This window comes from Protopterus annectens, chromosome 8.part0, assembly GCF_019279795.1.
Source record: "Protopterus annectens isolate FY-2018-M chromosome 8.part0, PAN1.0, whole genome shotgun sequence".
Taxonomy (NCBI): Eukaryota; Metazoa; Chordata; order Ceratodontiformes; family Protopteridae; genus Protopterus; species Protopterus annectens.
The window spans coordinates 463,568,653-463,586,311 of record NC_056741.1 but is presented as its reverse complement, the minus strand read 5'-3'; the positions used below and the strand labels follow the sequence as shown (position 1 = coordinate 463,586,311).

The following is a 17,659-nucleotide window of genomic DNA, read 5'->3' as shown; positions in this document are numbered from 1 at the left end:
GATTGTGAGTGTGTAAGTGTTGAGAGTGGTGGTATTTGTATGTATGTGATGTGTGTTTGTGCAAGAGGAGTGTAGAATGTATAGTAGTAGTTTTTGTTTGTGTTTTTAGTGCGACCTCAGAGTTAGTATATATAAGTAGTGGGGGTGTGGGGTGTGCAGGGGGGCTTGCCCCCCCTGTTTATATATTGGCTCCGGACGTGGGTTTATTTTGTTGCATTTTGTGTGCTGTGTTAGTTTGTAGTATGAGGAGGAAGGTGTATGTGTGCTTGTTTCTGTGTGGAATGTGTATGTGGGTAGTCGCAATTTTTAATTTCGCTTTTTTGGGGTTTAGGGTTTTTAAGATTTCAGCTTTACAGTCTCAAGATACTGAATTTTGATATTTCAGTATTCTGGGATTGTAAAGTGAAACCCTATATATACATGAAAGATGTCAACTACATTCATTTTATTGGTTTATGTTTCAGTTTATGATTCTTTAGTGATTATTGTTTGTTTAACAGATTCTTGAGTTTGATCAATAAATTAAGTGAATAAGTTGTTGTGGTGGTTCTTTCTTTAATTTACAGTATCTCTAGTTGACACATTTAGGTTGCAATATTCAGAAATTCTTTAATTGAAGAAGTTGAGATGCTTTTTCCAATTTTTTGTAACCACTTTCCTTGCAAATGACAGAAGACTCCAAAGAAGAGGATAATCATTTTTCTTGACACATGAAGGTACTGGCATATTAAAGAGGACTAAAGAATTGTTTAACATAAATTTATCAGTGAATAATGCTTGTATAAAAAAGTTAGCATCTTTTGAGAATGGTCTGATTACATTACAATCACAAATCATATGTTGCCAATCAGTTCTGATTTTCAAACCACACATCCAATTAATTTTCTTTCTAAACATTAATTCAACCTTATGAAGTGTAATAAAGGTTTTATGCAGACATGTCCATGGGAATAATTTCTATTTTAAAGTCATTATCATTTGGGTTGGAGAAGAAAACATCGTACTTTTTTTTACTATTACTAGGGTGATAATTATTAATAGCCATGAAATAATCCTAATAATTATGTTTGCAATCGTTTGTCTTAAGTTTATTGATCTTATAAATTTTAGACAAAAATCCTTTTTCTGTGATATCCTGATCTATCAGCAAAATTAAAAATTCTACAAATTTAGGTATCCCTTTTTCAATTGATGAATGCATCAGATGTATTCTTTTCTTTATGTAGAACCTGCAATTTTGTATATCTAACCACATTTCATTATGCAGGTTAAATTTATTTGGAATATAATCTAGAGTATTTTGTTTTTCTTTATTCATAAACTGATATTAATATATTAATTGTTTGTCTTTAAAAGCATTCACTGTCAATGTATTAAATGTATTAATATCGTTTTGTGTGTATGCTATGGGAAATGACAAAAATAGCCAAGCTTTGAACTCTTGATTTCTGTATACAAAATTTCTGAAATTGTTCATTGTTGTAAACATAAAGTATGAGTTTATCACTATGTTTTTATGTTCTAAGATAAAGTCTTTTAAGAGCCAGAGAAAATTGTTATTGATTAAATTATTATGACAATCATATTATCTATGATTTTTTTAAGCAAATACTTTGATGTATGTGTTTCCATTTAGCAGAATAATTCCTGTTTGCCCAGCAAATAATTGTCTTTGTAATAGTTGAAGTTGAATATAGTTCTATATTAGGTAAATGTATTCCACCATGTAACCAGCTTCTTATATAATGATTAAGTGTTAATCTAGGTTTTGGGATGCCAAAGGAATCTAAGCATCAGTGTATTAAATCTGTTATATATCATTTTGGAATTGGTAGAGCTACTGATTGTATTACATATATTATTTTTGGTAATAAGATCATTTTTATTATTAAATATCTTTCTTCTACTGTAAATAGAAATGTATTCAATTTATTAATACGATTTTTAATTTTATCTAGACAAGTGGTATAGTTTATGTTAATTGTTTCTTTTATATTCTTACCTAATATAATTCTAAGATATGTTATTTTATGATCTTTGACTATATATTTAGAAATGTTTTTGGCGTGTCTGAGATATTAGCATTTATACATACAATTTTTGTTTTGTCTTCATTAAATGAGAGACATGATTTAAATTGGAATTTTTTGATAGACTTGAAAAGGCAACTGAGAGAATTTTTATCTTTCAACATAAATAAAATATCATCAGTAAATAGAAGCATTTTTGAATTTAGATTATGATTGAATTATACTACTACTATTTCTGTGATTGATCTTATATAATTTGCAAAAGGTTCCATAACTAGAGTAAATAATAAAGGAGACAATAGACAACCTTGTTTTGTTCCTTTGGTGTTCTGTATTGATTGAAAACATAAGAACCTATTTTTATGTAAGCTAAAGAGTTATTGTAAAGATTTCTTATAAGTTGTTTAAAATCCATTGAAAAGTTATATTCCTATAATATTAATAAATTATAGTTCCAATTAACTGTGTCAAAAGCACTGTTGATGTCTAGACTTACTGAGGTTAAATTATCATTCTATTTTTTGGTATAATTAATTGTGGTTAAAATTCTTTTGATATTATCATGTGCTCCCATTTCTTATAAAACCAGTTTGATCATTATGGATTAAGCTAGGTAACAATTGTTGAATTCTATTTGCTATTCAGCATTTAGTGATGACATTGGTCTGTGCATTCTGAAGGATCCTTATCTGATTTCAACATAGGCAAAATAAGTGTATACTTCCAAGAAGGTGGGACTATTACTAGGTCTTTGACTATCTGAAAAGTATGAAGTAATATGTTTAAAGCATTTTTGGGCATTCATTTATAAAGTTCTGGTATTATGCCATCATTCTCTGGAGCTTTATTAAGTTTTAGTTTATTAATTTGATTTGTAAGTTCAGACATCAACATGGGTTTATCAATTGTTTTCAGTTGTTGATCTGTCAACTTATTTTTAGTGTATTTTCTAATAAAAGCTTTTATTTTTTTCTGCTGATCAATTACTGGATTATTTTGATTGATTTTAGTAAAACGTTTTCTAAATTCATTGAGAATGTCATCAATTGATGTGACTTTTCTTTTTTTATCTTCAGTGTATAATTCTTTAATGTGCCTTGTTTTGGTTATCATTTTTATTCTAGCGGCTATTTTGTATAAATATTTTGGGTTTATTATATTATTTATTAATTATATCTTTTCTAAATTTATCTTAATTTAGTGATTTAAAATTTCTAAATATTTGTTCTACAGATTATTTTTTTATTTGACAAGTTGTTATTGCCAGTTTATGCTTCTAGTTTTAATTTATCAATTTTTGTTGTAATTCTATTAATTCCTTATCCCACTGCTTTTTTAAATGAATACCAATTTAAAACTTTTCCATTTAAATAAGATTTAAGAACATCCCATACGTATACTTCTGATAAACTTCCACAACACCCGCAAACTGTAGAAATAACACAAATGAAGGCAAAAGACAAAGTGATCCACTCCCAAGTATTATTTAGCACTTTCATTTATAAAATACAAACTTCCTCAGAATAAAAGCTTAAATACTTGAACCATAGTGGCCAACTCATCTATATATGCACTAAAAACCATGTGAAAAAACTTGCCTCAGTTTAAAACTAGCATTTAAAGATATATTACATCTGCAGTTTGTATCTCTTGCATTTTCATATACTTTACATACTTTCACACTGCTAAACTACAAAGGCACATATTTACATATAATATTGCTAGAATAACTAAAATACCTCTACTAGATAAATTCTTATATATATAAATAAATGCATCTAGCTATCATGCTACCTTTAACATGTATGATATACAAAAAAAAGCTGTCTTTAAAAACAGTGTATGCCTCATGAACATAGTTATACCTAGATAGAAAACTTGGCTTTCAGTCTCAAAATAGGGCTGATAGAAAGCATACCATTTAGTCCTGGATAACTTGTTGCGTTGGTTTGCAGTTGCCATTTGAGTTCCTTAAATTCCAAAAAATCATCTAAGGACCCCCTCTTTCACCTATATCATCATGATCTATAATAAAATATTTAAAATGATGGTCTACAAATTGAATTATATGTTCAGCTAAGACATTATTTTAGCAATATTATATGTACATATGTGCTTGTGTAACTTAGCAGTGTGAAAATATGTAATGTATATGAAAATGCAAGTGACACAAACTGCAGATGTAATATATCTTTAAATGCTGGTTTCAAACTGAGGCAAGTTTTATCACATGGTTTTTAGTGCATGTATAAATAAGTTGGCCACTATGGTTCAAGTTTTTAAGCTTTTATTCTGAGGAGGTGTGTATTTTATAAACAAAAGCACTAAATAAATACTTGTGAATGGATCAGTTTGCCATTTGCCTTCATTTTTGTTATATATACTTCTGATACTTCTGTTGTATTGTTAAATTCTACGCATGTATCAATTTCTTTGTTGAATAATTCTTTGAAATCTTTCAAATTAGTAATATAAGCTGGGATTCTTTTAATGTGAACATTTTTATTGTTGTTCATAGTGTTGTGATCTGAAATTGGACATGAAACTATTTTAACTTTATCTAAATAAGTGGCTAAATCATTTGAAATGAAGACTCTATCTTATTTGAGTGAGTACCATGTCTATTTGAGAAGTGATTAAAAAAAGAGAGACACTTACTAAATATTCATTAGTATCCTTAATATCAAAAAGGTTACTAAAATTTATTAAAACTTTCATTGTGGGTGATATTATGTGATTCCCCACTGCACTATTATCTTTTTCATTAAGAATACAATTAAAGTCTCCTGCTAAAATAAAGCTTCCCTTTGAGTACTGTATAATCTGATATAATTGAAATTTGGCAGTTTTAAAGCCCATTCCTGATATCCAGTAAATATTAACAAAAGAATATGTCTTTGAATTAATTTGTAAATTAACTAAGCAAAACATACCTTTATCATCACTATAAGTGCTCAAGAGTTTTGGTAACAGTAAAGTATTTTTCCAAAGAATAGCAATCCCTCTTCTTTTCTGACCAAAGTTGGGAACTTGCTATAACTGAATATTGTTTATTATTGTCCCACTACATTATTTGTTAATGTGTGTTTCTTGAATAAATATTATTTGTGGTGAGAATAATTTAATGTATTTTATAGAAACTATTGCTTTTGCAACCACTACATAACCTATTTATATTGACTGAAATACATTTTAATTTTTGTCATCTTTTTAATCTAAAAAAGTATTTTGAGATACGAAATATAATGTTCCAGTTGTACTATTAGAAAATTGTGTATTAATGATAAAGAATCTCAAGAATTTTATAAAGCTACTGATATACAATTTGTATGATATTGTAGACACCTGAATGAGAATAGGTATTCCAAAAGATATGAAACATAAAACAAGTCTAACTATCTTCCCCCCATGGAGTATAAAACTCCAGACTTGAATAGGGAATCTATCAAAAACATTCTACTTAACAGCAGAAGCAAAATTAGTTTAGCTCAGCCGTATTATAGGTAAGTCATTCCATTATATCTAAAAAGAAATGACTATCATAAGAATTATATTAAGTTTCTTATCGACTAGGTCTATATAGTTCCAATGACTTACTATGTACATAAATTATAATATTTCTCCATGCACGTCAAAATAGATACAACCTTTAACATATATAAACATATATTTGTAAATGCATATACATATATACATATAATCATATGTACAAAAATAATTTTTTTCTGGAAACTTGAGGCAGAGATTCATGAACAATGAAATAATTTTGATTTACAAACAGTAAAACTGAGAATTGTAACTGCTAGTTCAAATTTGTTGGAAAACTGAGTAAGAATTACATTTGGAATGATTACCAGGTAATTAAAGGATTACTACTAATTAGATGAGCTCCTATTTTAAAAAGCAATATATGTATTTTGATATATGAAAATAGTTATATATAACCAGTTATTTAAATATGCTCTATATATTTAGTCTTAATCATGTGTTAATATTCATTCTCAACAGGCACGTTAATATTAACATCGAAAGTTAGCATTAATTATTTTGTTAATAAATGTAATCAATCTCTAAAGATTGAGACTCTAAATGCAATACACAAAGCTTATTCTATAGTTCAAAATCTGGAAAACAAGCTAGAAACTGGGAGAAAAAGTTGTTACTATGGCTACCACAGCACTTGCTATTGTGGCAGTTCTGCTTAGAGATTGCTCAAAGTTTATCTGAAATGGTAATGATTCTACATTAAAGAAACATACATTTTTCTTTTTTTTTTGTTTTAGATAAAATTCTAGTAAACTGCTGATATTTATGCTTGAATAGCTAAAATACAGAAGTAAAATGTATGCTTTTTATTATACAGTCTTTAATATTATGTGCTAGGAGACTGAACTTACACATCTACTGGCTTAAGGTCTGAATGTTAAGAATCCTCAGTAAGCATTATAGAAGATGTAAAATTGCATTTTTACATAGTTTTACCATCTAGAAATATTCACTGCTTTTAGAAATGTATAACACTCACCATAAACAAGTAGCACCATTGCTCTTTAAGAAGTTAAATAAACCTCAAGCAATCTAATTATAACTGCAGAATTATATGAAGCTCTGTTATTGTTCATTTTATTGAGACCTCTTTAATATTTCAGTTAATATATGTAGTCACCTCATATTCCCTTTTTTGGTCATTAAAAGTTAATTAGAATATTTGCAAATGACCACGTGTTTGTTAATATGAAACATAGCAAATAGGGGTCTCTTTTAATACATACATTACTTCAGTAAGCAATCATACATGTCTTGTTTCAAGCACAACCCCTAAACAAGTGTCACAACCAATGGAACTTTTAATTTATTTTCTGTGCTTACATAAATTCATTTTCATTTATCCTCCCTTCTGTTAGGAAAAGTTTTAGTGATATGCATAGAACAGGCAAAATGCAATATTGCAGTGCTCATAGTTAACGTCGCAAAAAGTAAATGCAGTAAAAACATGAGCAGTACAAAAATCTGCATCCAGAGACTGCATCAGCAGGTGCTTATGTAATCAAGTGTTGTCTTCCTATACAATCAACAATCTACATTGCAATGGACATCGTTTTTCGCGGTATTTTCACTAATCTTCTACATTTCCCCAATCTCCAATCCCTCAAATAGAATTTGGAAATTTTAACAATAATTTCTCTTGCAGCCAAGCTACACAACAGCCTGTCAGAACTGATATTTCCAAATAATATAAATGTATAGCAGCCCAAATAATTATCAGCATGTTGATGACAAAAACAGAAAAAAAACATTACTTTATTGCCAGCCAAAACCACCACTTCCCATTCACCACATTAAGCACCAAATCAGTTAGAGCCTGTGAGAAATCAGGTCCCCACCAATAATACAAGAGCATGAACCGTAACAGATAAATATACATTAAACATATCCAGAGAGCTTCAGTAATCGTCACATTTAAATATACATATTGAAATAATATACATAGTAAAGATGGAGACCATCCACATGAGGCACCAACTACATCCACTCACCTCATCTATCCAATACTAGAAATATGTGTGAACACCACCAGTCATCATCATGACCGACCACAAGATCAAGAAAAAGAAAGTGTCTACAGCCAGAAATGTCTCATGCAAATGAATGAAACCACCGCATACAACCATGACAGTTCAGTGTGCCAATACAAGTAACCTTCATTAAAATCATCTCATAGACCGCGTTTCACTGTCTGCAAAGATCACCACCACATAGTCAGCATACTGCCTGTCGAATAAAGTAAAGTGGACAGCCAATCCAGCTCATACCAATGACAGAAAGGACTGTCCCTGTACTTTGCTTAACAGGGCTGGTAATAGCATTTCGGGGGCCCCCAGCAGATGTCAAGTTGGGGGCCCCCTGGGCACTTCAAGTCTACGTATCACCTTATCACTGCCACCCTTCCTAAGCAACATTTTAGTTCATACTGCAAACTTTTAGGAGTACTGCATACATACTGATCTGTAGCTACAATATTCTTATATTACAACAGGCCTGTGTACCACACTATGTTGGACCATCTCACAAAGGGATATTCACAGTTACTGGCATTTAGTTGCAACAGTGATACATTGCAACAACTTTATGTACAGGTCTGGATTTAGGTGAAATGGCACCCTAGACCTACTGTTTCAACACCCCCCATATACACAGATACCCTCCAGTCTTCCCCTGTTTTCCCCTAACCTTGGGCTCCCCATACTATGCACACTACTTTTTTCTTCATTTTCTCTCATTTTGCCTTACTCTTCCGCTTTTTCAAGAAGCCATAACTCCCTATAGGCTCTGAAGTGCATTTTAAAGATTTTTTCTTTTTACACAATCTTTTCAACCAATGATGAGTTGAACAGAAATTATGATTGAGGAAAGAAATTGTGTTGCTGTACAGCTTTAGTTTTCCTTGCATCCTTTCAACACATCTTTCCTGACCAACTCAGCACAGTGATGAGCATTTAGGAAATAACTCAAATAAGCCAGGGCCCAAGAAGAAGGATATAGATGTTCTGGGATGTATCTTAGAGCATTTTCTCAGCTGTGTAATCCAGTGGTGACCTAAATAAAAAAAAATGAGTAAGAAAAGAATTTCAGTCTTACTTGTTTTTTCTTTTAAGAAAAACATAAGTTGTAGCCAAGACTTAATGTTCAAAGATGACAAATTTTTATCAACAGTAAACTAACAAACTAGTTGTCTGTATACACAAGTCCTATCTGGGAACTGCCTGCCTCCCTACCCCCCCCCCCCCCAAAAAAAAAGAATGCCTAAGCATTGTTCTGGTGTTAGGCTGGGCTGAAAGCAGAGGTTCAAACTGTCACAGTCATTTATGTCAAATGACTGCAGGCATACATTTACATAACATGCCTCCTTGCTTCTCAACCCAAACTGTCAAAGGCAGCTACTTGTATGCATTCCTGAAGTGTGATTGTGAGAAAAGTGAAACAAATAATGACTGCAGTAATGTACTCTGCTTTGTTGTTCCTAGACAGTACCCTCCCCCTACACAAGGCATAGTAACATTCTTTCTACACCTCTGAGGTCTATGAGAAAAGTAAAAGAAAATGATGACCATACTTCAGGAATGCATACAAGTAGCTGCCTTTGACAGTTTGGATTGAGGAGATGTAATAACCACGCAACCCCCCCCTTCCAAACCCACACACACACACACACACACACACACACACACACACACACACACATACACACACACACACACACACACACACACACACACACACACACACACACACACACACACACACACACACACACACACACACACACACACACACACACACACACACACACACACACAACCTACAGCAGCTTCCTGTACACACACATCCAAGCAGGGCTGGTATTAGCAATGGTTGCAGTTGAAGGCAGAGGCCATTATCAGCTTTATCCTAACAGGGTCATATCACAGCATGTTCAGGTTAAAGAGCATAATCAGAAAATTAATACTTTTTTTCTCCTCACTTTTCCCCAGCCAGCAACAGCTTTTGTGGGGCCCCTACAAAATCAAGGATGATTAAGTGAGCCCTCTGTATCCATTTATATAATCTGACGAGTGAGGGCCTCCAGATTCTTAGAAGATCTAAGTGTCTAAATGTTCTGTGACATATTTTATCCCTCACTTTTGAAACACAATTACTTGTTAGCTACATTTTTGTTTACTGATACCCAGAAGAATAATGTATGTGTCCTGGCATTACTGGGTCTGTGCACCCAGATAAAAATCACTGATACTTTTTACACACACATACACACACACACACACACACGCACACACACACACACACACACACACACACACACACACACACACACACACACACACACAAACACACACATAACACACAAACACACGCTCGCATGCAAACGCACACACACACACACACACACACACACACACACACACACACACACACACACACACACACACACACACACACACACACGTATAAGCCGTAGCAATACTACTTTTGTGTACCACTGGTACCGGCACACCAGATCAATGACTGCTATTCAGCAGTTAACAAACAGTGACAGGTGTAAGTCACTTTTATTTACCTCAATGAGGAGTAATGCAAACCTGTCACTGTCCCTGATTTCACACACCTTCCCTGATTTTGCTCATAATTTTGTTCTGTCCTTCATAAAAAGTTTGATTTGCTTGTGAATCATTCAGGACTACAGACAGTCAATAAATCCAAACATCACAGTTTTATACTTATTGGGCAAAAAAATGCATGTTGATGCAAAATGTGTTATTCTATTTACTTTTTAATTAAATTAGAGTAATATTTAAAACTTGTTTCTGATTTTGAGTCGTTATTGTGGTATTACTGGTATTGCATTGAACTCTTTAGCAAAGTTGGGAGTTATAGTATCTGCTCTTCCGCCAGTCTTTATAAAACTCCCTGTACAGGAAAACCATCCTTGAAGATCAGAAGCATCAGCTGTTCTTAAACTCCAAGGTATGCATTGAGACCAGTCACGCTGGGCTGATGATCTCTCTAGTGCTTACCTTGCCTATGTTCATTACCAGCTTTATTCTAGCAGAGTTATATCATAGCCCTGTTCAGGTTAAACAACCTAATCAGGAAATTAATACATTTTTTCCTCCTCATTTTTCCCCAACCAGCCACAGCTTGTGTGGGGCCCCCATGTAGTCAAGGATGATTAGGGGTGCCCTTGCAGTCGTGGGTATTGCAGGTACCTAAAGCTGGATATGTTAGTTTTAGTGGAGAGAATGTTCACCAGCAGGGTTTAACTAAGCCAAGGGCACTATGTCAGTGGTAAAACATTTAATGGAATTGTGAAAGCTGTTGCTTGATAAAACACCTGCAATATCTTTGAATTTTAAAGGAGATATAAATAAGAGTTATTACCCACCTGGTTTATTAAATATGCAAGATTCCTGTACTAGCTTTTGTTGTTTTGACAGACATGTTATAAAATATCAAGATAAGATAACTTGCAGTAGTTGGGGCCCCCCCAGGAACAGGGGGCCCCCAGTGACCGCAGGGTTCACTGGTGCCTAAAGCCGGCTATGTTGCTTAATGTATAACAAATAAATCAATATTAAAAACTAGCCTAAGAGACTTGATATACATTGTAATTTGGTATATGTAGAAGAAAGGCAAACACAACAGAAACAGAGATGCAAAAAACAAAGCCAAATCTCATGTGCTCACCCTTTTGTTCAGATTTATCAGATGTGTGGGGACATTACTAACTAGTAGCATATTAGACCAATGTGGTTCTGAATAAAATATGGATTTACTGATATAAAGAGCAACGATTTTCACTCAAGTTATATATAACTATTTTTATAAGCTATGTATATACAACTTCAAGTTAATGTCCACTGTGACATCACTTTCATTATTTAAGTGAACCAAGTATCTAATGCATGTCACCAAGCCCAAGTCCCAAAGTAAGAAATAAACATTCAGTTATTAATAATCAAAATATACGTTGGTATGTAGACATACTATAATAAAAAGTAAGTAAGGGAAATTAAGTTACCTTTTAACAGACAACTTAGTCTTCCTTTTAGTGTAAAATTGTTTTGATTCTTGCCTATAATATGAGGACTATTTTATATATAATTGGAAAAAGTTCTGTAAAACAATATAAATATTTTATATAGGTGAAAAGTAATTTTTCTTTTAATTTCATCTTCTTTTCAACATTTTTCCATCCATTTCTTTCAGCTATTCTCTTCAAGGAGCTGGTATTCCAATCCATTTCTCCAGGTTGATCATTTTTTCTTTTAATTTTTATAAAGGTTAATGCAGAGTCTAAGTCCTCAAAGACTTTTTTCTCATCAGGAAGAAATATTTTAAGTCTTGCTGAAAAAAGCAAGTGGACTTTAATCTGTTTCTTCTTCAGTTCTTTGAATAATGGCAAAAATAAATTTATTTTTGAAATTATTGTCGAAGATTAGTTATTGTCAAATCTTATTATCCTTTCATCCAGTTTGATGGGAGATTTTGCCCATGCAGTTTTAAGAAGTAGTTTTTATCTTGTGATGAAAAAAATTTAACTATGACAGACCTCGGAGCAGTATTTTTATCAGATGAAGCAATAGCAAGGGACGTGTATGCTCTCTTGATTCGGTATGAGATAGCTGCAGACAGTTCATGTGCGCTGAAGAGCCAAGATGTCAGAAAACTTCTCATATTATTACCTTCAATTTTCTCCAGTAGATCAAAAATGTGGATATTATTTCTTCGAGATCTGTTTTCCAGATCATCTGTTTTGTTCAACAAAAGTGTAGTCTGCTTTAATAGATTGTCAGTGTTATTTTCCTCTTCTGACAGTCTTTTTTCCACATCCTTCAAAGCATCTTCTATTCCTGATATTTGCAACTTCTGCTGATTAAGAAACTCCTGAATTACTTCCATCTGTTTTGTATGCTTGTTTCTGAAGTTGTCTATCTTAATATCCATTTTATCCGGTTTTGATGACAATTCCTGGATATTAGTCAAAACCATTTGAAGCTCCTTCTTAAGTGCAGTGTCTTGATAGTTTGCTTTAGAGTAACTCATCTTGTCAATGCAAATATCTTACAGACAGGAAAAAACAGGAATATCTAAATAAATGTTATATGTTATCATAGAGAAAAGTTTCAGTTATTAATTTTTCCCAAAAATTAAAAATACATTAACTTAAAAATAAAATTTCCTGTCAGAAATATGGGAAATACAGCAGAGCTGAAGAATTCTGCTTCCATCTCCTCTGCATCTTGGCCATGCCCTTTCTCACTATGAATCCACACACTATTCTACATACCATACCAGCTTCTAAGTTTTTAGCATTTTGTCTAAATTGTTCCACTCCTTTACTTTTGCAAAAAAAAAAATTGTTTTCATTCAGTCCTCAGATTTTATACACCCTTTGCCTGATTTGTTTAATTTTCTTATTCAGTGGATTGACAAGGACTGTTCACAGTGTTTATTCATACTATTTGTATGAATTCCATGATTTCTCATAGCTTAGCCATGCTATCAACATAGTATAACAGCTGAGCTTTCAGCATTGACACCACTGACATAAATTCAGGCATGTCATCAGGGGTTCAGTTAGGGTGTTGATCACAAAATTGCAAGAGACAGCTGCCTTTTGTCAGAGGTTGGAGCTGTGTTATCTGTCAAACATAACTGAATGTGAGTAAAAAACATTGGCAGCCACTTTTTACCATAATAAATCACACATCCATTCTAAAGGGGGAAAAAGGGAGGATATCTTTAAATGTGTCCAGATGACATACACGATGATACACACAGGAATGCCTCAGTTTGTACTTTTTCCAGGTATCTGTTCCTTGGCTGCTGAATGCCCAATAAAGTGGATTTTTCTGTAGTATTTGTCTGAAAGTGAGCTAAAATCTTCAACTAGGTTAGGATCAGAAGAAGAGGGAATACAGAAATGACCAAAATGAGACAAAAAGTATCAAAATGACAAAAGGCATAATTTGTGTTGGACATGATCAGTTAAGTTCTCCATTCTAGTATTAGAAACGTTTCAGGAACATTCCTCTTTGTCAAAGGAACACTGAAGAGCAAAGTCACTCTGTCTGAAGTACATCTTCTAGCACCTTATATCAAATCCATTAATTTAAAGCATTTAACAAGATATAAGATATAATGTAATGGGCTGCAGCAAGCTAAAAATATAGAAAATCTTCTGGTTTAATTTCTCCAAGTCTTTTGGGTTTCTACTAAGATGATGGGAATGGATCCCATTCCTAATTCAAAGTATGATTAAAGTTCATGAAATTAGTATTGTTTCAATCTTTGATGTTAGCCAAAACTGCTATTTGCGGTACCTGCAGAACTCTTTCTTCAGTTCATATGGAGTTACATGTATCGGTAAAATATCTAAATAATGATTGTAAATTCTTTTTTTATAAGACCCGTTGCTCCTACTGCTATTAGAACTGTCTGGGTATCCTTCTACCACACTGTCCTCATTTCTGCCTGCAAATCCAGGTATTTTATGACTTTGTGTCTCTGTACATAAGACACTGTAATCACTGGGTGTAGCAATTCCAACAATCAATCTATCTTTGTCTCCTTTTCATGGATTACTGTATCTGGTTTTCTTGCACCTATTTTTTTTTTGAACTGTTGGTAATGGGTGATCCCATGTGATATAAACTTCATCATTTTCTATAATGCTTTGTGGCACATGTTTCCAGTGTTTTCAAGTTACCTTAGTATTATAATATTTGCATAACCCCCAATGCAACAGTCTTGCCACATTATTATGCCTTTCAGTATACAGTCCTTCTGCCATTAGTATATCACAACCAGCAACAAGATCTGTGACTGTTTTCAATTCTACTTTATAAAACCTCCATTTGTTTGTTTATCCAACATGTTCAATGGACCTTGTAAGCCAACATGTACATAGTCCCCTATCCTCAGCTGCTAATATTAACCTTTCCTGTGTTAGATCCTAATCAACATGAGATTGTCCAGGAATTTTTTGTACTTGCAACTATATTTATGCATTTTCCACATCCAATATAACATAGCTGATTATGCTCAAATCTCCAGTCATAACCTACTTATTACATGTTTGAGGCATGGAGGTCAAGAAACTCACCTCAAGAGTGGAGCAAAGTGAGGATTGAGAGGTAAAGTGAGGCTTGAGAGGTAAACAGTGACAGCCATGTTGTGAACTCTTACTAATGGTAATAATCAGGAGATGTTATCATAATTCTTTTAGTGCATTGAGCTTTATATCTTCCATACACTACTGGTTACAGTAATAAAACAAATAAGACAAATAAATGTAGGACTGGAAGTGTGTTATTGTTTTGATAACTGTTGAAAGCCATAAAATGCTTAAACATTTTGAGATGTACTTCCTTCCTAAAGCATAAACTGTGACATGTGGCCATTTTGTTATTTTTTTCAACCATCTGCTAATAAGCCTCCTACCTTGTTTGCAGAGGAGAAGAAGCAGCAGGAGCTTAAAGCTGAAGAAAACACCATCCAACTGCTGTGCTTTCCTGAGGCCATCTGGTTTCCCCATGCCCATCCATGCAGGTGCAGCTCAGAGCCCCCCTCTCAGGCCACTGTGTGTTACTAGTGTCCAGGGGATTGCTGCAACAATAAGAAGAACAAGTTAGCAACAACAATAAGAAAACTACAAAAGTATACATGATCCACATCCAGTTTCTGGCACTGAAATATTGCAGTTTAGTAGCTCACGTGGCTTCTTCTGTCAAATCTTTTATTGTATATGCACTTATTTATTTTATATTTACATATATAATAGATGGAAATTTGCTTGTTAATTTGTTGTTCATAAACTGTAGTTATCAAATAATATTTAGAACACACACTGGCAGATTTCTTAATTGTGCTGGATCCTTAAGACACCATATTTAATATCTAGATATAAACTAGAGAATAGACAGACATCCATGGGAAGACATTTACTTTTTAATCCATGGTTTATACATGTGTCACAGTCCTTCAGAGCAACAATGAAAAGGAAATGTGTAAATGTGAACTAGAAAAGCTGTCTTTATTATTTATGCCTGTTTATACACTGTGCCGTTCTGTGCAGTATATAGGATACTATTAAGTTTGATTTATTTGTTGTTACTTTTCCAAACCCAGATTGTATTACTATGCGAGTAACACTTTTATCACCAGCAGTGTATGCTACTTTTATTGCTTTGTTAGTAATAGTTTTCTTTCTGCATGAATACATACACACTGCCCTTTTAGTAAATGATGCCATACTGCATGGAGTCTAACAATCCTGTTACTCGTTTGTCACAAATGACTACATTGTACATACTAATGTTACAGTAGGACAGCAACAGAATACAGTCCCAACCATTTTAGCAAATAATTTATCGCACTCTGCAGGTATACTATCAGCAGTAACATGTTTTTAGAGATTACAGCTTTCATAGTTGCAAGACTGTTAGTATTTTCATACAATATCTAGTTGTATGATCTTGTTTCCAAACTTAAAACAAAGTATCTCTGCATCTGATACTTTTTGTTTGTTACCAACATTTGACACTGGTTTTACTGCACTCTAGGCTGCTCAGTTCTGTACAGAGTTTCATTGCATAACAGCCTGTCTACCAGTACAAAACATTTAGAGTCTTTAGGGTCAGTTTGACTCATCCATTTTTTAAAGCAGTGAGCAACAATCTTTTGAATTTGTAAACTTCTGTAATTTCTGTCATTTTATTCTTATTATGTTGACCTTCCAGACTTATCATAAACTAACATAACTTTTGATCTTACTCTTTTGTTATGATAAAATCTTAACCTATGAAACTTTGAGCTTGTGTCTTACAGATAACACCAGCTCTGGCAAGTAAAGCTGTTTTGACATTATCATAATCCTGATAATCAATTCCCTCTACATCCATGATTATTTTCAGTGGTCTCCAGTTAATTGGGCTGGTAAAATCCTGGTCCATTTAAATCGGTCTCATCCTTCCTCTTCGGCATACTTCCTGGAAGTAGTTAATTCTTCCCAGGTAAGTTGTTTTAATGGTTACACTGTCCTTGATTCATCCATTGTCTTAGCTACCATGACCATCTGTTGACCTGCAACTCCTACAGCAACTGTTCTAGGTTCACAGATCCATTCAGAGGTGCAGTGAAATAAAATTCACAAGCACAGTACAAGACTGTCCACCTCCCCTCTCTCTCCCTTTCTTCTTTTTATTTATTTATTTTGTTTAAAAAGTCACATTTATATTGGCAATGATAATCTCTGGTTTTGTCTGGAGTTGTAGCAAGGGAGATTTGCACCTATATACTGGTGATCCCTCAATCCAAACTTAAGGAGCAACAAAATATAAAAAAAATCCTTTTTGAAATAAAAGCTCTTCAGACATTCAGTGTACTTATTTACCCATTTTCATCCATTTAAACAGTCACAGCTGTATAAATGAATGCATGGCAATACACTACTGAATAATACTGGTATCTGGCAATGGCAGTGCTTTGCTTCTGAATTGTTGATTACATCCTCTAACAGGTTGCACCCAGAGCATCTATCTCTTTGCCCCATCCTAACTATGGTTCACTATTGGGCCTTAATAGCTTGTGTCAAAATGCCTGCTGGAATCCACCAGTGTGGAAGATTAATGCAATTGAAACCACTTGCCTTTTCAGAAAATTGCAGTTTGATATATATACTAATGAAATTAAATGCATTTTCTTCCAAGCAAAAGCTTTAACTCAGACTTTACTGTTGGGAAGCAGCTAATGTTGGCAGGTATCTATAGATTCCTCTGCCAGGAGCAATTTCCAGTTTCTCTTTCCATGTCTTCCTTCGGTGTGTCTGATTCTTCTGCCAGAACCATTGCTTTGGATAATGACATGCCATACACCAAGGGCAAACTGACTCTGTGGTTGGGCTTATTTCAGTCTTCTTTTTATATTACATTCACAGGTTCATTAAACAAACCTGCTCCAACTAGTGCAGCTAAGCATCGTTGTGTTCATAAAGAAACAAGTACAACTTAAGAAGAAAAAAATATTCATTTAAAGAAACATCACTGTGTTTAGAATGAAATCTGGATAAC

General features: G+C 33.4%; 1 protein-coding gene across 3 annotated transcripts in view; it reads right to left on the bottom strand.

Annotated features, from left to right (window-relative positions):
• The window catches only part of HJV (hemojuvelin BMP co-receptor), a 464,608-nt gene that overhangs the window by 179,513 nt on the left and 267,436 nt on the right, over window positions 1-17,659 (bottom strand). For all 3 annotated transcript variants that reach the window (XM_044079987.1, XM_044079988.1, XM_044079990.1), the window contains exon 4: window positions 15,033-15,197. In XM_044079987.1, the coding sequence (XP_043935922.1) occupies window positions 15,033-15,132 (100 nt within the window). In that variant the 5' untranslated portion in view covers window positions 15,133-15,197. The remainder of the gene's footprint in view (window positions 1-15,032; window positions 15,198-17,659) is intronic.